The following is a 20,953-nucleotide window of genomic DNA, read 5'->3' as shown; positions in this document are numbered from 1 at the left end:
CTGAACAACAGAGGTTAATAAACAGTCCAGTGCACAGAAGTGTTCTCTTAGCTCCTGTTTCACAAAATGGAAAGTTTAATCTTAATCTTACTGCCATTTGGAGAATGATGTATCTTCTAGTTTACACATATATTAGGCTTTGTTTCCATCACAAATCATCTGGACACACTGACACCCAACACAAGTTTGGTAGGCCTTTTAAGGTCCAAATCAGTCATCTGAAAGTAGAAATACTGCAATAAAACTCTTAAGATATTTTCCAGGTGACTAAAAGGAATTTCTAAAATGAATTAAACTCCCAAGTTCACAGGGAATGAGAACCAATTTGTGCAATGTATAATCACCGTGGTCTTCAAGATCAATGTAGCTGTTACTTTACATCGTAAGGAGCTTTATGATCAGCCTGCTCACCCAAAGAAGTCTTTGCATAAAGGATCTCGTGCAAAGAGGATGGTAACTGTGTATTTCACAAAAAGAACATTATATCTGTACCTGAGTGTGCATATTGAAATCAATACTGTGCTGGGTGCATTCAAGTTGTTGATAATCATCAGTGGACTGTTGTAGAGTTCAATTTTTGCTGTCTGCTTTGTGCTAATCGTTTCCTCCCTTAAACTCGTATAATTTGGAGAATAAGGGATATAAGTATGAACTGCCTGTGAGCACTGAGGAAATCAACTTTCAACTTGAATGCATCACCCCGAGGAGGACAGGAAAGGCAGATGTCTGAAAACTGTTAGTGTGTGCATTTTCAGCTTCTGTTTTTAGTATTTTACATTATTAATCATGCATAATACTTGGTTAGTAATATCTTAAATCACTTTTTGCTTTTTTGAAAGGTGACAAATGATAACTTTTGATGAAAGTGAAGAACAGAAATCTCTTTTGTAGCAGATAAAATTTTCAAGGCATTGTTTCAAAAATCAATCAAATCTCTTTCTAGGCCAGCACTTCTTGACTAGTGAGACACATCTCATTGGTGAACCATCCAGAACTGCAAATGAGGCATAAAGTAGGATTCATGTACTGTAATGAGGTGCAAAGAAATATCAATTGATTGTGAGTCAGCTTAAGGTAAAATTGGTTGAAATATACTACTTTAAACCATGCATTCTGCAAGGTGCAGCATCTACTGCATACTGAGCCTGCTGTATTGACGTGTGTTACATGTACTCTGCTTATTCAACCAGAGTATAACAGCTTTCTGTTCCTGTCAGGTAATGCAACTATTCCTTTAGTCAGGGAAATGAAGTCTCAGTTAGACTTTTTCTAACTCTGATTGCCTGATTCTTCCATCTTAATAGCATTACTTTCATACTTTTAAAAATATTATTTATATATTTTATACCACATGTATGAACATGCACAAATGTATATATTCATGCTAAAAGCTTGAATGTATAGCCTTTTCAGTAAACCGTCAGACACTCTGAGGAAAGTAGAGAACTGATTATAAGGTCATTCTATGACCCAGAATTTGCAGACATTATTTTGTGGAAAAAAGAGAGGCATTTCTCCTGTAGGAAGCCCAGCAGTCCTGCAGGCATGAAACAAAATTAGCAATATGTATGAATTATTTTAGTGCAAACTAGAATCATGGTCTTGCAGGGTGAAGGAGTAATTCCTACGTTTGTTAGACAAATAGGTTGGTTTTTGTTTGCTAAATGCAATTTCTGCCCCACCAGCTTTTGAGATAAATTATGTCTTAGGTCAGGGGAGTGAGTTAAAAAACCCGTGTCTCTAGATTTTAGGGCTTCCTTTTTAATATGGGAGATCTACCATCAATAAGAATTTTGCTAGAAAACATGCAGATCCATAAAATGCCTGGATTATATGCTGGGACAATGCATGGGTAGGAAAAAAGGAGAGAATGTGCACACCCAGGTGTTTTTCTGACATGGTGTTAGAACACAGCCGAGGCAGGAGTTGGAAAGTGTTCTCAGATCCAGCAATAAAATGCAACCACAGAGTGATACTCATACCTCCTAAATAAGGTACTTAGGGAAGCGTAAGAGCACTTCATTAAACCTATTTTTGGGCTGTCATGCAATTTTTGGTCACATGAATTTTTTTTTACATGCTCCTCTTTCTCTCTATTGATTACACAGGAAGAAAAATATGGCTAGGCTGCTAAACTGTGCACCTTAGCCATCTATATTTAAGTGGATCAAACCTGTGTGTCTGTGTTAATAACTTCAGACAATGATCCAGACTATCTAAATTCAACCTCTGAATTTGCCTAAAATCAATAACTTCTTCATTTTTAAGCAAAGGTATACTTAGAATTGCCCTGATCTGGCAAGTGGGGCAGAAACTAGTCACTGCAGCTTTGTTGCAGACCAGAGGTAGTCAAAATGTACTTAAAACTTTGTTCAGAGTTGTTTTTCTGAACATGTCACGTAGCATATAATATAATTATCAAAACAGCAAAATCCAAAGTGCCTTGTTCCACTTGTGCTGGGAAAAAACCTCAAACTCAACACTACATCATTTCATGTTTTTAAGTCACAATATGCAACTTAGGCTTTTTCTCTGTTTTCTGGTCTGCCCTAGCAATAGAAGCTTTTTGTTTTACCATGCAAGTTGTATATATTGTGTATTATTCAGAAGGGTGAGAAGGACAGAGGTCAGAGAAATAATTAACATTAAACATATGTAATTATTTTTAACTATTCTATTCCTTGTCATATTTTAATAAAATTTACCATATTGCCTTTCAACTAATGTATTAAAGAGAATTCCACAGGGAGGTTTGAGAAGCCATAATTTATATTGAACTAAGTAAATTAACCAATAAGTCAAGGTGATTCATATCTGTGTTGGTTTTGGCTGGGATAGAGTTAATTTTCTTCCTGGTAGCTAGGATGGGGCTGTGTTTTGGATTTGTGCTGGAAACAGTGTTGATAACACAGGGATGTTTTAGCTACTGCTGAGCAGGGCTTACACGGAGTCAAGGGCTTCTCATCTCACACCGCCCCACCAGCAAGTGGGCTGGGGGTGCACAAGGAGCTGGGAGGGGACACAGCTGGGACAGCTGACCCCAGCTGACCAAAGGGATATCCCATACTGTATGATGTCCTGCTCAGAATATAAAGGTGGGAATGCCTGGTTCTGAGGCATTCCTACTGATTAATTTCAAGAAGTAGTACTCTTGTGGTATATTTTATCATCATTAATAACAAAAGGATTTTAAATAATACTTTTCATATTTCCCTTGTCCAATTTGTTCATTTTTTGTTCCCTCTATCTTACTCATCCTGGAATGTGCAATTTGTATGGTCAATGCCAGTTTTTGTATGTGTCCATACCAGGCCTAACAGCAGGATTTCCCAAGTGAACATATGGCACATTTCCTAGTATCGGCATAAAAAGCAAAATCAGACCTATCATTGTGTTATGAGTTTTAAAAATGTAGATTTTCTTAAACACTGAAACTATTTACACTAAACAAGTCATCTAGCATTTGTTTCACAAGTCTTCATTTTGTCCTTTTGTAGAATTAGAATTCAATTAAGACATAACTGTTCAAAATAAGAAGAAATCTCAGCTTCCAAATACTTTATTTGTAAGATGTATTCTTTCCAAACTAGTAAGGATGCAAGTAAAATCTCATGTTTAATTTGCTTGCCACCTTTTAGAAAGTCTTAAAGCCATACTGACCAGTGGATCATGATTATTTCTGTCATTTATTTAAAGCGTGATGAGACACAGGGGAATTAATTTTTTGGTGTCATCACAAAACTTCAGCACACCCAGTTAGGGACAGGTGGCATTATCCTGCTTAGGAAGGCCAAAGCTGATCTGGAATCTCCCATCAAGTCTGTGCCTTTTGGGCTGATATAGTCTATGCTCCTTGACTTTCCTGGGGATCTATACATGTCAAAGTTAATTATGTCTTTCATTAAAAAATAGACAATTTCTTGCCATTTCCCCCACTGTGTTGATGACATAAGTTCTGAGGATTTTCAGAGAGGGAATATCCAGATTCCACTAAAGGTGCAGAATGTAAACTGACAGCTTATCTTTGTGTTTTGTCTTCAATGTAAGTAGATTCATCAGGCCATCCTCTTAACCATTCAGAGTGATGTGCTACTTGCTGGGTGAGTTCATGACTGAGGAACAGTGCACAGACTGTTTCCACTGGCACTAGAGCAGTCCCAGTATTTGGAAACGTGCTAGAGGCATAGTGCTGAACTGTGCTTTTGGGCCTTGATCCAAAGACTACTGGCATGCAGTTTTATCTCGGATTTCACTGGAATTAGGCTACTAAACAGTTGCTGCTACAGGGAACAGTAGCTCAACAGACTTTGGAACAACAAAGTTTTAGTACCCTAAACACAGCAAGTAAGAGAATGGATTGGGGTTCACACATTTCCTAGTGTTTGATAGATAATATACTTACAAGGTTTGTGATGATTAACTATTTTTGTAAAGCTCATTCTATGGATAAATTATTGTTTCATTATTTGGTATTACTGCTGGTGAAATGGGAGATAAAATTTGGTGAGTCCTTTGTGCATTAGCAGCAAGTCCAATGGAAACAGAGGAATGAGGGTGTTAAACACAACAGAGACAGGTGGTTCCATGAGCACCAGAATCAATGCAGCCTGTAATAGTGTCTCATGTTTTTCTATCCAATTTCCTCTGTGAGGTGGTGGAGGATCACAATAACTTAAGCACCTTTTGCTATCACGATAACTTTGTCAAAATTAAGATGGCAATGATGTGGCTATTTACTGACCATATTCTGACTGTCTTTCTCCTGCCGAAGTCAATGGGTAATGGTTCTTCCCACCCCTCCTCTACATGCACTGACTTGGGTCTTTCTCCTGCTGTGATGATGCTGATTTTCACACAGCTTGTTGGAAATTTGTGCCCCTATGAAGTTGACCAGTCTCCTCAAGCATATTAATTACGGTGATAGATGGTGATAAGGATAGAGAAATGGATAAACAGACTGTCCAGGTTTCTAAGTCTCATATCCTTGATTTAAAATCTGTTACTTTGGTTAAAAAGAGAGTATAGATTACTACTAAAAGGATAAATGGGAGGAAGATGGAGAACTATTTTTCAAAAGAAGGACATTAAAAAGAATTATATGAATATGGATGCAATGCCTCAAAAATGAAAGTAAGGAAACAGGGAAATGTGGAAGATATTGAGATAAACATGCAAGTGAGAAAAACCCACAATATTTGATGGTTGAATGTTAGGATGAATTTACTTTCTTTTACATTACTATGCTTTGTTAGTGGATATTTTTGGTAGCAAGGTTTGGTCTCTTAGCTGGAATTTCAGTATCTTTCATTGTAGATCTCTGACCTGACTACGAGGGAATAAAATCAGTATCACTTTTCCATTCTCAATGAATGTTTAACTCAGTGAATTAAATAGTTCTTTCAATATTTAATTATTTTACGGGAAGGAGAACAGCCTCAACAGCAAAGACAAATTCCCTTTGGGATAACCAAAAGGGTCCTGATGAGGACTCTGTGAGCATATCTGAGGAAGCCAGAAGGGAAAACTGGGACTCAGTTTTCCATGTTCCCAGACACTGTTCTAACCACCAGACTTCCTGTAATAAAAAGAAGGGTGCGTTTTGAATGATTGTTCAGGTACCAGCTCAAGGAGAGCATTCATTATTACACTTCTTGAGCAGAGACTGACGCTTCCCTGCAGCGTGGACTTAGGTATTTTTATTCTTTTGGGGTTGGGGCTTTATCTGCATCTTTTTATTATTTGCTATTCTAGATACTCATGATACTGGCTTGTATGACTCCTGTTCTTATGTGATTAAGTTTACAGTTGTAGATTTTGCCTTAGTTCTTGCTAAACTTCTCTTGTGAAGCTGAACCTTTGAACATCAATGTGATGAAATACAAATTAATGTGTGCTTTACCCCAAAAGAAAGTCTGGTTGCATTCTACTTGCAGTAGCAAAGTGAAATGTCCATCCTTGAATTTAATTTAAGTAAGTTAGTCTTTTAAAATCATGTCCCACTTGGAGCATGAGTTTGCTAATCTGACCCAAAATGAGTAGTCTTACAAACTGTAATAATATAAGAGCAGCCAATGTGCAAGGCTACTCTTGTTAACTCACCTGTCTGAAAAGCATTTTTTCAGACATTTTTGCTTTTCATAATTTTTTAGTCAACATTTTTTAGTCTTAAATATTTAGCCAAATGTTTTGGTAAGGGCATATTGGAGAGCAATGGTAGCTGCATTACAGACATTTATGTGCTATTAAATACTCAATTTTATTTAATGTCTAGATGAAAAAAATAGAGCTTTGTCTTTCTGTACATTTAAAAAATCCCACTCTTACCCCGAAATTCTAAGTGACTTATCTCTACCATTTTCTTTTGTGATTCCATCAAACTACACTTAATGTAATATCCAGTAAGTTAGAATGGAAAAGAACCAAAAATTGTAGTTGATAGTTTCTTTTATCACAGAACAATCTTTGCCTTATGAGCTGTAATGTATAGCTTTAATGAGGTTGCATGACTTTACCTTGTTTGAGCTGCAACTTTCTGTGAAATGTATTTTCTGTGTGGCTATAACAAAGAAGTGATGCCTAGAAGTATTGTTTGAGATAACGCATTTGTACATATTGTCAACTTTCTTTGTATAATAGGTTTATCTTAAAAGCTTTCTGAATTCTAGAATCAAAGTCAAAGAAATGTGATCTTACATTTGAAATAGAAATGCTTTATATAAGTTGAAAAATATCCATACATACTCAGAAGCTTCCTAGAAAAACTTTTCTTCCAAACTATTTGTAGCTGTAGGGTGTTTATTGAGATTCAGCTTGGCTAGAGAAATAAGTATCTGTATGGATCTCAGTGTAGCCTGGCTTAATGGATCCAGTGATGCTTTCCCAGGCTTGTCTTTTCATTTTGAAATAGGCTGTCAGCCATGTCAGGTAGTTGCTTAGACTATCTAGTACTTGTTTTTCTCATTCTGTGCAATCTTTAGAGCCCTTTGTGTTCATGTCTATGAAATCCATTGTATAACTGGTGTAGAAATGAAGTTTATTATTATTAAAACATAATTAGCAAGAGTGTGTATGTATACGTACAGGTATAAATACACAAAATGCTATAGTAAGCGTTGCTATAAAAATTAGCTGAATCAGGCCCTCAGATGTTAGGAAATGCCCGAATCACAAGTACTTGAGTAGTACTTGACTTACCTGCTGTGTGTTAAAGTACACAAGTAGGGGTGTTCTTAAAAAAGAAGCTTGTGCATATAGGGCCTCTTTTTCTTTTAATATGGGTATTTGAGGGTGTAGAGTGAGTGAACTGAAAAAGAGAAAAGGAGATCTCAAGTTTAAAGAAGTTAAATATCAAATAGGGAAAAAAAATTAATTCCTGTCTTTTCCAGAATTCTTATGTAAGGCTTTTAATCTGGGAATGCTGAGTATATAACTGTGTATTTGCACAACCCCTCTGTCATTATAGTTGAATTTTCTGTTAGTAACAACTATGGAGTATTTGCCTTTAAAAGTATCCCTTTATTTTTATCTTTTCTGTGTTAAAGGTTTTACTTGCATGAATATCTGCAGAGTACTTTTCATTCCTTACTCCAGAATTAAACGAAAAAATGAGACGTTTTAAATATGTATCCCATTTTGTCAGTAGTTTTAGAACAATTTTACAAAAAAAAGGAATGCATGTCATAACTTCCATTTTAAATATCTGAAAATGAAGACATAGAAAGGTGAATGCCAAATGTCCAGACCTTGGTTGCAACTACAGGAGCATTTAGCTTTGATGACTATTCATAAGGCACACAACAAAATGGTCATATAATTGAAACATATGATAAAATGTTGGTCTTGTACCTACTCCATAGTCTACGTTGTCTCTGAACTTTTAAGTGCTATATATAACTAATAATTTTTTTAATAACTGGAATAATTTGTAACAGGATGATTCAGTTTCTTGCAACAGATACAAAAAATCTCGTCTTTTTGGTGGAATGAATGTAAAGGCAAATTTTCTTGTATTACAAACATGAATCCCCTATAAGGTAGGCAAACTGGTTACCAAGTATTAAGTTTTCTTTTTATTATAGCAAGATCGCCATAAATACTCATTAGCTCCTTCTCAAGGATCTCAACATTTACCAGCTTTGCCATACATACAGCCTAGTACTTTTTACAACACATTGTTATACATTTCTCCAATACAGATCTTTCCATAATGCACAGTATGTTATAGGCATAAATACAGATATTAATAACTATTTTGTATAGTACTTTGAAGGCTTTCACATGAGTTTTGGGAACAGTTTTATTAGCGAGTATTTTTTCAATTCTTTTTTAAAATTATCTAACATGGGTGCTAGTAGGGAGTCTTCTATATCCCTCTTAGAGGGGCCTGGAGATGAATTGGTTCCTATTTTTTCCTTTGAAAATCTGAGTTGTAGCTGCCATCCTTCTGGCGAAAGAAGCCTGGATGGGTACTCCCTTCTGAGCACATCAATACAACACTTTAATTAGCTGGAAGGTTGCTTATTCCCACATCTTCTGGGATTAAAATAGCTTTCAGGGGAAAAGCTTTAATAATGGCCCTCATTTTATGTTGGTTTATTTGGAGATTTTGTAATTAGTACTAAGATGTTAAAAGCTGTGGATAGAAAATGAGATATTCTAAGGAAAATCTTTTTAATAGTTATTTTTCAATTTGACAACGATAGAATATATTCTGTAATATTATGTAATGTCATCCCCTGGCACAAGCATTGAAGGAAAAGAGGAGAAATACGTTTTGTAGTCAGGGATACTTATTTTCTGTACATTTAATGCTATTCACCGTGCATATTGTGCTGCAGAATCTCACTGTGTTCTGTCAGATGACCGATTCTGCTTCTTATTTTTTCATTTCCTATACTGTATGGGTACCGGAGATGTAGGCTCCTAAGACATTGGGTTTTCCTGGAAGTAGGCAGGTATGGAGCACCCAAAGAAGTGATCGATTTTGCTTTGTTCCGTTCTGGCTGATTCTGTGCAATAAACTTTTAAAAGAGGCTGAAGACTTATTTTGAGATTAGTATTTATACAATGCAGTCATTCCTTTTAGTGATTTTTCAAGTTTGTGTGATAAATCATTGCCTTGATGCTGCATGTACAGTACCTAACGGAACAGTTATGTATAGAACGTATACTGTTTGCTTCAGCCATGAATTGATATTACATTTAAATATTTGCAATTAAAAACCTGTTATCTCATGTAAGGTACGGTATAGCTTTTCAGATATAAGACAAAAGGTCTGTTGTTACAGTCTCAGTGCTACATGGTGTTTATTAGATGAAGAATATTTGTAGAGTGGTCTTTCTGTCCTGTAGAGCTGCCTTTACATTAAAAAAAAGAAAAAGCCCTACATACACGGTCACCGATGTTAGTCATTTTTACAGGGGAGGGAAGGAGGAGGGGAAGATGCAGAAATCCTCCTCCTCTTAGACAGTAGTAACAGTGTGAGGATGCCTTGTCCTCATTTTTTTTACTTCTGAGATTTTATTGCTGGCAGCCAGATGTGCTGAAACTCCTGACGACAGCATCTATTCACTGCGTGTTTTTAATAGGCTTAGAGAAATATGAGTAGAGTACATGAAAGCAGCTCAGCTTCACACTTCAGCTGGGAATGCCCAAAAAGCTTACTGCTGTTTAGAATTCTTGCTACAGTCAGGAGAAAGCCGCACGGGTGCTAAATCTTCTACGACTGAATTAGAAGAATAATGACTGTACAATTAACTATCAGCCCCTGCTCATTTAGGCACAGTTTTTACAGAGATCAGGAGAAATATGGAACTTGATTGGCATGTTTGCATTTGATGGTGTGTACAAAATAGATGACTTTTAAGACAGGTGGTGAAGAAAAATAGAAGGGAAGGAAAGAGAGAAAATGCAATTTGAGACACTGCGCCAGGTCTGCAATTCTGTTTTATCTCATTTCCATGGGGTTTTCTCATCCCCTCCAAATATTTTACAAAATGATCTTTTTGGACAAACGCTGAACAACACTAGGTGAGTAGAAAAGAAACATTTTGGCTTACCATTTCTATGCTTATGCTGATAGTAATCTATTTGCATGTTTTTCAGTGGGGTACTCTTATAATTGCACTCTTAGATATTAATGTTTTTATGGTAGCAGTGAGTCCCTTCTGTTGGTGATTTTATGTTTTATGTTTTATGTAAGGATTTAAATGAGAACTCGGTCTGCAAACATAAAGCCAGCAAAGGCAGAATAAAATATTTAAGATGGTTATGTGTCTTTCAAATACATTAGCTGCCATTAGAAGCTGGCATTATTAACTGTAGTCCTTAAAGCTTATTAAATATTCATAAACAAATTTGTCTGAGAAAATGATTTCTGTGTGGATGTGGCAGTGAAAGGATTAAATGCTCAAGAAATGTGTCTGTTTAACCATGCATAATTTGTTGGGAGATGTAAATTAGTAGTCCTGCATACCATTTGCAAAATAGGCAGAAAGCAGTTTCTTATTTTTAGAAGACTTAGATTCTCTGTGCGATGTTTTTCAATAATCTTTTAACTGGCCAAATGATAGCTGATCAGTGGATGCTTTGCACGTCAGTGAGCTCTGTAGGCTATCCTTTTATGAATAGGTGGTTTTTTGTGGGAAATAGAAATGACAGGGAGAAGTTGTTGTTTATTGTTGTAAGGTGGTTATTAAATTGGTTTCTTAGGATTTTTTTTTGGGGGTAGACTGAATAATGACTCATTTTTGTGACATTATTCAGTAAACATGCTATAACACTGATGTTTAGAACTTTTTCATACTTCTATTAATAATTAACAGTGAAAATTATTAAGAATTTCATCTAGAAGGGCATAAGTGCAGATCAGGGAGAAAAAGAATCCTGTAGTTCTTTATAAAGATAGTGCACCGATGGAAACATTCTGGAAAAAGGGTGGAAGTAATATTGCAGAGACTATATCCAGCACTTTAATTTTCTTCTCTGTATCTGTGGGAGAAATCCCCTTTAAATAGGATATTATTTCTTAAATACAGTGATATTTGCACTTAATGCTTCAGAAAACTGTTTTAGTTTTATTTCCCAGAATATTGTTGTAAGGATTCCCTCCCTTACTGCTGGTGTTTCCTTTATAAATATTTTAATATTTATTTAATGTTGTTACTGTTTTCAAGTTTTGATATCTTAGTTGTGAATTTCTAATTAGGCATGTAAAATTATGGAGGTAGCTTTAGTAATCCTAATCACTTTAGTGAATTAAGATTTTTTTAAGATATATAAGAAATCTGTAGTCAATGAGATTTTTCTTACATCTTTGGTGTACTGTGAAATCTTTGAAGCTCTGCAAAATGGAGCAATAATTTATGTCTTATGTGATAGTAAAACAGTGCATATTTTCAAGTGCATAGTTTCAGGCCTGCAGCAAGCAACAAAGCCCTTAGCAACTGTTCTAATCAGCTACAAACCGAGTCCTGTATCCCTGGATCTGTTTTTGCAGATCAAAGTGCATGCTTCTTGCAGATCAACGTGCATGGTGTTTGTTCATTTTTCTCGCAGATACATGTGCATGGTGCTTTTAGGTGTGTATTTGGCTTGTAAGTCTCTGGCAAAAGCCGCATATTTTATCAGTTTCAAATCAAAAGATATCAGAGAATTATTTTATTGCATTTGCTGTGCCCGAGGTTTTGAATTACATTTATTCTAGAAGACTGGCAAACAAGAAAGGATTGTTAGGAAATGCAGCCTCATACCTAGTATGGGCTGTCTTTTTTAGGATGAGAATATTTCTATATTTATAAGAAGCGATGTCATGTTTTTCTAGGTACCAATCCTTTTGGCCTCAAGAAAACTGTGTGATTTTTCAACAGTATGCAGCAGTAATCATGAAAGACCAAGTCATGGTTTCTGTGTCTTCTGAAGTTAAAGTTAGTTGAAAGTTATTTAAGGTTATTGAGTAAAAATATTCTGTCTTCTGAACAATTATCAGTATTTTAAATTTGATCCTGATAAAAGGGCTTTGAAGAAGCCATCTATTGAATAGATGCTAAAAAATCTTGCTGACATTTACTTTGAAGGCCAGTCCTTTTTCTTTTCTCACTGATTAAAAAAATTCTATTTTATCTTTTCCAAGTAAATCAATGTAGTGTATATTTTAGGTGTATTTTTCACTTAAAGGTTTGCACAATTGATGTAATGCGCTTGCTAAAACTGATTGTTCGTGCATTAAGAGTTAATGTTTCAGAACTGTGGTAAGGAAAACAAAAATACATCTAGCATATAAAAGATTCTGCTTTGATGGGTATAATGTGGTCTGTCTCTTTGGACTTTGAACTTAAGTGTTTTGTCAGACTAAAAGGAGATGATCCTTTTTAAGTTTTTTCTTTCTGCTTTTACATCTAAAAACTAAAAGTCAGAGTCCAGAAAGGTAACAGCTGACACTAAGCACAGAATGATTAACTGCTGGTTACACAAAGTAATAATATGAAGAAAAACAGGTTAATGCATACTAATAGTATAGTAGGTAATGGAGTATAAACCAAAAAATCATAGGGAACTAAATATTATGCATGTACTGAAAATACTTTCCTATTAATTTTTACAGGATCTGTTCTTGGAGTTCTTCCATTCTTCTGAAAGTTTAGATACGCTGTGATTTTGTTGCAAGAAAGCCAGTTATATCAGCCTTTGCTTTCTAATGTTATACCAAACATTGGCAGAAACATATATTAAACTGGTTTTTATCATTTCACATAGAAACCCTACATGAGTTGGGTTTTTATTTGCATATTTTTTGTGTTTCAGTAGCTGATGTGAGAGGACCCAAATGGTGTTAAACTCCTCGTGAGTCAGATTTATTTCACCATTTAAATAGGTTTAGTTATCCTCTGCTAACAGCTTCTGTTGGAGGAATACTGCAGTTTAGTTCTCTAGTGCCAGCTACACGGCAACACTTTTCCGTAAGCTGTTATTGTGAGTGTAAAAGAGAGAGCTGGTTTGCCGGGCCTTCCTCCTGGTCCTGCATGTCTCTATCTGACATTACCAACTCCAGCCAGTTGAAGCAGTAAGAGCTATGACTTTACTTCAAAATTGTTTCACCTACATTGGGGACTGTAGTGCTATTTCCTGTGTAATATGTTACTTTTTATTGAAAAATGATTAGAATTACCTCCTGTCAGGGAGTCACAAGAATTGTTTTGCATTCTTAGCATTTGGCAAATAGCTAATTTGTGGAATAAAGTCTTCCTGTGTCTGGGAAAAGAAAGAATGGGAAAAGAAATCGGGAGACCTTTTCTGAAAACGTACTAAGTGCTTACCTTAGATCCAAATTCTAAAGCAACATCTAAAAGAGCTTCAGGTTTTTTAAGTCTAAAAATTTTGATGACTTTCAGTGACGTACTTTTAGTTCAAATGATTGAAGACAATGAAATAAAGTTTTAAAATGTCTTTTAAAATGTTTAGTTATCAGGTAAGCTGGATTTTCTGATTGCCATTCTTCATTTTGAGTTTAGTAGACAAATACTGTGCTGTCAGATGCTCTATTTGTAGCAGCATGCTTTGTGAAGTCACAGTTGCTCTGGGCAATATTCAGATTAACACATCACTGCATAATGGCGAGTATCCTTTGTGGCTAAAATTGATACAAACTCTACAGAACAGTATCAGTCCAATTTCACCATTGCAGTATATATTAACAGCTTTTCTCTGAGACTGGAAAGCCAAGGATTTCCCTAAACCTGGTTTCTCCCACGATACGTTGTTATTTCTTTGTTATAGCTATATGAAAGTGAATTTGTTGTCTAGGTTGGCCACAGAGGGGCATAAGATAACTAATATATTCATCCCAAAAATAGTACAGAGGTTGTTCACAAATTCTATGTACAGCAGGGATTTAGGAATGGTCCGTGTTTTGAAATTAGACACAGTTTAAAAAAGTAAACTGTATTTTCTTTCATTAAATTAAACCCCAATATTTTTAAAGAATCTTAAGAGTTCGCACTTTTTCAATCCCTTGGTAAGCATCTTTTACATAATTACGGTGATTTTAAAAAGGTTATTAAAATACCTAATATATTAGCCTGTTCATGAAACTAGATACTTACACAGAAAATATAATTTTAGCAGAAAAATATTATTTATTTTCATTATTTAATTTTTTGTTTTGTTTCCTAATTATACCTATGAGCTATTTACCAATGCTCCTTTTTATGATGAACCCATCACATGATGTCAAGAATTACTGGCATAGACAATTGTTATTTGTCATGGTGCAATTAATGCTTGCTTTGACATTGAAGGAAAAAGATTATTTTCTTTTCCTTGTTGGGAAACGATTGTGTAGAGATGTTTCTGTAGAATAGAGCTGAGGTTTTTTTCAGACTCTGTATCAGTTCAACAAAGCAAGGGGTTTGCTATAGTAAGTATGTTGCATTTTCAAATATTATTAGTCCAAGAGCCAAGGACATAAACACACTGATGGCGTTAGAACTGAGAGTATATTGTCCATAGTCTGATATGCAATGGTGAATAATAACTAAAACTGCATCCGCTCACTGTCAAAAACTAGCTTGTCTATAACTACCTGTAAAAATTTAGTTTGGGATTTTCACATCTGCACCTTTTTTACCACCGTACTAGATTCATATAATCCTGTCTTAAATAATTTCCTGAAATTTGCAGCCGATGTGCTTTCTCAATTAAAAAACCATGCAATGTTGGGAAAAAAATCCAGAGCTTCTATTTGTATTCCTTCTACATATTTTTTCCTTAATGACTTAAAGGCATAGCAAAGCTGTTTCTCCCCTGCTTCTTAACTGTTTGTGTCTTGCATCAGACACAATCAGAATTCCAAAACTAAGCTAACACCAACCCTAGATGTCTATATTACTTCAGAAAGGTTATCCATGTGAAATGATCCTCTATCTTTTTTTCTTCCTAAAATTAGAGGCATAAGCTGTATCCAGGTGAATCCCTATGCATATATACACACACATAAACTTTTGTAAACACAAGAAGACGACTGCCTGGGACAGCAAGTTGTATATGAAAGGCACAGAGAGAGTCTGACGGCTGTCCTTCCTAATATTCCATGAAAGACAGCTCTTGAAACAAGGAGAGGAAAGAAACCTTTTTACTTCCTCTTCTTTCTGTAATTCCAAAAATTCCAGATTTTTTGGCTACAAAAATAACCCCAAACCAATACAGAAGCACTGGCAGACAGTGAGCATGAGGGAGATCAGTGATGAATTTAGTGACCGCATTTGATCTTTTTTGCACCTTTGCCACTCATCCCTCTCACAGAGCAATGTATGTTCTCTTTGAGCTGTGAATAAGTGTATCTAGCACCATCCATCCTTTGCCCCTTAATTTGCTACAGTGGGAGAAAGTGGGACAAGTAGCATGAGTTTTTTAATCACCTTCTCCTCTTTCCACTTCCCTTGGAGGAAGTAACTGAATGTACTAACTTGCCCCAGAGCTATTTCTTTCTGGAAAGAAATTCTGTAATCCATCCTGTCTTGGCAGCTCTTGAGTTTTGGTTTTGTTTCTAAAATCCCTATTTCTAGGAAGAACCATCCCTGTAACATCCTGTTACAGATATTTTCAGAGAGAGAAATGTAAGAGATTTCCTTACAGAACTGTTTCTCTTCCCATCTCTTCCAGCTCTGGAGAGAGATACCTTCTGTTACTTCCACCTCAGTTGCTACAGATTTAATAAGGTGACATATGCTTCCTCCATGAGTCTCACAGAGCTGTGGATATTTGCAGCCATAACAGGTTTCTCTCTATTCTTATTGTGCATCAGCTGCTGTTATCTGATGATGGTAATAAAATCCTAGCTGGCATATGATCTTAACCTCCCACCAGGAAGAAAGATGAGGATGGGTTAGAGGTGGATAATTTATCTCAGTTCAGATAGTATGTTAAAGTAACAAATTTAAATAATCCTAAATTTGGAAATTATTAAACATGCCTTAAATGTTGATTTTTTTGTTCCTCACCTGGGAGGAATCACCTGGGTGAGAGTAACAGAAATCTAAGCTACATTTGAGTTACCAAGTACAACATTTTTGATCAGAACATATAAAAATAATCTCTTTTCATTCTTGAATAACTCACATAATTCCTGTCATTCTTCAGAGCATCCACATAAGATGTGGGTATTATCTTCTTTTTTTGGAATAAGAAAAGGCAGAGGCCACAATATTAAAAAATGACTAGTGATTTTGTGTACTCAACTTGAAACATTTTAGAGAGACCTGTTCAATGACAAGAGCCCCCTAGTTTATGAAAACTTCATGTTCCAACACGGACATCCAGTTGCCAGTCATGACCCTTGATTAGGTAATAGATACATTTGGGGATAGATGAAGCTGTGGTGGCTGAAACAATAACTAGCCCCAGCTGTCCATTTTATTCTTCTTCAGGGTGTTGCCACTCTGGTAAAACCAGCATGAATGCTGTGCGAATCTGCTCCATACTGCCCCAGTTTACAGATTAGTATATTGGTATGAGGCGAAGACAATAAGCCAGACTGTTTGCTGTAGCTGGTCAGCTGCATATTTATAAATATTTAAGTTTTCCCACCTGTATGGTAAAAAACTCCTGGTGCGAGTCTTCAGCAGTCCTGCTTTGTTCAGTACCAAGTATGTAAAAAAATGGTAAGCAGCACTCAAGTCCCTCACCTTGTTTTCACCCCTTTCTTTACACTTTTTAATTCTTTTTATTTTGGGCCAGTAAGTTCAACCACATGCATGTTTATGGCACAATGTGCCTACTAATGGCACTATTCATTTACCAGGTCAGTAACAGTAATTATAATGCATTGCAGAAACATGGGGCTTTGAACTCCTTATCAGAACTAAAAGAGATCTTTGCGTTCCTTGATAAAGAAGTTTTGCCAGCTATTCCTGCCACCATTACTGACTCACTGAAGCAGTGGAACAGAGGAAGACCACTTCTGTTGGTGTGGTCCCTGCCATTTCTTGATGTATTTTTTTCTCTTTTTCATCTTTTTGGCATAGTGTGATTCTGGATAGGAAGAGAATTAGAAAGGAAACCAAAACTACTCAGCGCTTGTCAGGCCACAACTGGAGTACTGTGTACAGTTCTGGTCCCCGCTATACAAAAAGGATGTGGACAGGCTGGAAGGGGTCCAGAGAAGGGCCACCAAGATGACCCAAGGACTGGGAAGCTGCCATATGAGGATAGGCTGGGAGAGCTGAGTTTGTTCAGCCTTGAGAAAAGGAGGCTCAGAGGGGATCTCATCACCATGTACCAGTACTTCAGGGGTAGCTACAAAGAAGATGGAGACTCCTTTTTTACAAGGAGTCCCATGGAGAGGACAAGGGGGAATGGACACAAGTTGCTCTTGGGGAGTTTCCGATTGGACATGAGAGGGAAATTTTTCACAGTGAGGACAGTCAACCATTGGAATAATCTCCCCAGGGAAGTGGTTGACTCGGCCACGTTAGACACTTTTAAGATTTGGCTGTACAGGGTGCTGGGTCATCCTGTCTAGATTGTGCCCTTCCTAGAAAGGTTGGACTAGATGATCCCTGAGGACCCTTCCAACGTGTGATTTTGTGATTCTGTGTGTGACTCTAATATCACAACTTGCAGGTGGACAGAATAGCACAAAAAAAATTGGGAAGTTTGACTGTGTTGGTCTGGTTAAACTGCGGAGGAAGGAAGATAACAGTCTTGCAGCTGCACTGCTGCTGTCCTTTCACATGAGGCAGGGCTGTCCTACCAGTTGCTAACTATGGACCTAGTGTTCCTTTAGATTTCTCAGGAATATACTCTTGATTTTGCACTATAAAGGTAGAATGAAGGTTTACTCCTAGAAAACACTGTGTTTCAAAACAGTTCAAGATAGATTGGTATCTGGGCCTCAGGTCATTTACAAGGTTCTGAGAAAGGAATAAAAATATACAATATCGGCCCCTGAAAAACTGTGAAATCCAAGAGGAGTACTGGAGGTAACAGTATCATTTTAGCTTTACCCTGAGATAAAAGGTTTGAAGCAGAAGTTGGAAGTATTTCAAGTCCTTGGCTTCCCTTCAGCATGTGCTTTGCAATAAGGAGGCAAGGGAAACTTTCTGGTAGCTGCTTTTTAGTTTCTGGTTTTGGTGTGGGTTTGGTGTTTTTTTTTCTTTTATATTTCTTAACCTAACACAAGATAATTTTAAGAATGAGAAATGAAATACAAATGTGGTGTATTGGAGAATTTTGTCCCAAAATTGTATGACAGGGATTACAGACTGAATTAATGAAAAATAACTTCTATTGGTTTTAGAATAAGAATTGGGTTGGATTTATCTTACAGAAGGCAGAGTGAATTTGTGTTATGTCTTTATTTCAAAGATTGAAATTTATTTTGATTAATACACTTTATCCTTCCTGCAACTTTTGACATATCTTTCTTATTAAGATACAGTTCATTCCTATCTTCTGGTACTCAAGATATTTTTTTATCATGAAATTTCATCAACATTGTCAATAAATTAGTTTTAAATACATATCTCTTAGTAATATCCATATATATTATAATAAGAACAATAGCCTTTACTTGTGCAGAAAATTAAGCTGACAAGCAAGGAAATGCAATAATCATAATTGCTTACATTATTTATTTTTAACCTATAAAGTAATATATAAAGTCACAGAGAAATACTCGAAACAAAGAAGTTTAGTATGTGGTTAAACCATTGTGCACCAAAGATGGAGCCTTTTGGCATGTATTATGTATGTATTTTTGTAAGTAGAAAATAACTCACTTCAGTATTAAATAAGTAGTAGAATAATGAAATATTTGTTGCAAATGTTAGTATTTTTTCCTCTGTATAACACGTTCAAAATGTTATTTTTAAAGTGACTTAAGACAATGAATAAAATGTTACTACAAGATGGAACCTCAGAATTTCAAGACTTTACACTTCAATTATTGATTTATTATCTCTAGTCCTACAAAATTTATTTGCAAGCCTATATATACCAATATAATTAAAAAAAATCTAACATAACATTAAAAACTTTGGCTGAAACAGCAAGCATAAAATCTCTCCTCCCCTCCTACCTGCTCCTCTTCTTTATCCCAATGTGTCTCTTTAGATTTTTTGATTTCCCTAGTATCATTTTTTATGTTGCTGCTTTGTTTTCAGACCGCACTCACAGCAAGTGCATTTTGCGGGGATGTTAGGACCCCAGGGGGAGTCAGTGTTTCATTCACTTGAGAACTTCTGTTTTTCACTACTAATGGTGACATTGTTCTGCTGTAAAATTACAAGAACTATGTGGTTTTAAGAGAAGACCCAAATTTTATAGCTCTTCTGTATCACAGTGACTCTAACACTGTTTGATCATTATTCAAATAACCTACAGTAAAAGCTTCTAAGTGCCCTGTTTTCAAGAACTTTTCCAGTTGAACCTGCTTCATCTAACTGTCATACTTTTGGAAGTTGTGGTAAAGTGTCAGGGAGGACAGAAAAGATTTTAAAATGCAACAAGAATTTCAATTTTTAAAAGTCCAGCAATTCAAATAATTTCTGTGCACAAAAGCTTGCTTGCGCTTAGTGTGGATCTTTAATCTTAAAGTATGCTTATTTGTAGGACACAGAATAATCATGGTGTACAAGGAGTGCCTGTAAGATTAATTCAAATCACTTATTTATAGTAAAGCATGAGAGGAAGGTATTATGTCGTTCAGTCAAAGAACTGGGGGGTGCAGGAGTCTGAATTCTGCACCTGCCATTGTCAACATCTCCTTTGTAGTGCCATGAAAATCATGTAAACTTTACTGCTGGAGTTTTCTGGGATATATTTAATATTTAATACTTCATGGGAGTCTCTGATGTTTAATTTATAAATATTTGCAAAGGTCTTACTGACCCTGGGTTTGTAATAATATGCAAGTGAAAGATCAAATTAAGTTTTCATTCTATTTTCTGGGAATTTAGGTTCATCTTTACATTTTAGGCCATGTGGCAGAGATGCACAAGGATTCTGTGCTATACCCTTCACTTGACCAAGGATGCCCTCCACCATACCAGCTGCAAATTGCATCATTTAACTAACTACATTATTTCCTTACATACTGTTAGCTATACAGCTGATCAGTCCTCACTACAGTGATTTTTTTTTTGTCTTGGGATAGGTCTTTCAGAAATGTTTTCATTAATTTAAGAATTGAACATAATTTCTCAATTCTGTATTCAAATACAAATAAGGAAAATTCATTGGTATTTGCAAAGAAATTCTTAACAAGTGTGAGGATGTTGTGCAGTAAGCATGTTTGATAATATTTGCCAAGTGAAATACAGACACTAAAAAATTGGGTAAGTGTACAAGATACTCAGATTCTACACTCACAAGATTAGCCCTAGTGTACAGAAGTACCTTATTGTCCTGTTAAGCACAGAAGAAAAAAATCATTAATTCTGCAGGGGGTCTTGTGTGGCCTCCTGATGGTAAACTGGGGAAAAAAATGCAGATCTGCATTTTTTTGCATTTTATTTTTGCAGTACTTCCATGCAACTAAAGCAAAAGTATCTTTCCTGGATTCTGGTCTGTTGGTGTATCCACTATGAATAAGTCTGCATTTTAGAGTTTACAGCTAAATATAGAAATAAACACAGCTGGGAAATCTGAACATTTCCTTCTTACCTTTAGTTGGGAAACATTTTGAATAATCACTGGTATCTAAATGCTATCTCAATAATCACTTTTCTACTGAAGTTATGCAAAGTACATTAATCAGTATTTCATTTTGATCACATGTGGGTGATATCTGAACTGTTCTTGTGTCATATAGAAAAAAGTCTGTTGCATTTATTCAACTTTATTGGAGCAAGTGGATATTGAAACAGGAGTTTATGTCAGATTGAGAACTAATCTCAAATCTACTGCTGCTGCAGCTGAAGTGGGATGAGCTAAATAAAAAGAAGGAAAAAAAATTTT

The 20,953-nt window shown here is 35.8% G+C and overlaps 1 protein-coding gene across 1 annotated transcript in view; it reads left to right on the top strand.

The window, feature by feature from the left end:
* Positions 1 to 9,527: 9,527 nt before the first annotated feature.
* Positions 9,528 to 20,953, top strand: part of RIMS2 (regulating synaptic membrane exocytosis 2) — a 339,727-nt gene continuing 328,301 nt past the window's right edge. Inside the window, exon 1 of the mRNA XM_064442256.1 lies at positions 9,528 to 10,030. Coding sequence (XP_064298326.1) covers positions 9,909 to 10,030 — 122 coding nt within the window. The 5' untranslated portion in view covers positions 9,528 to 9,908. The remainder of the gene's footprint in view (positions 10,031 to 20,953) is intronic.

This window comes from Phalacrocorax carbo, chromosome 2 (assembly GCF_963921805.1).
Source record: "Phalacrocorax carbo chromosome 2, bPhaCar2.1, whole genome shotgun sequence".
Lineage (NCBI taxonomy): Eukaryota > Metazoa > Chordata > Aves > Suliformes > Phalacrocoracidae > Phalacrocorax > Phalacrocorax carbo.
The sequence above is the reverse complement of the archived record's forward strand: the minus strand, read 5'-3'. Positions and strand labels throughout refer to the sequence as shown.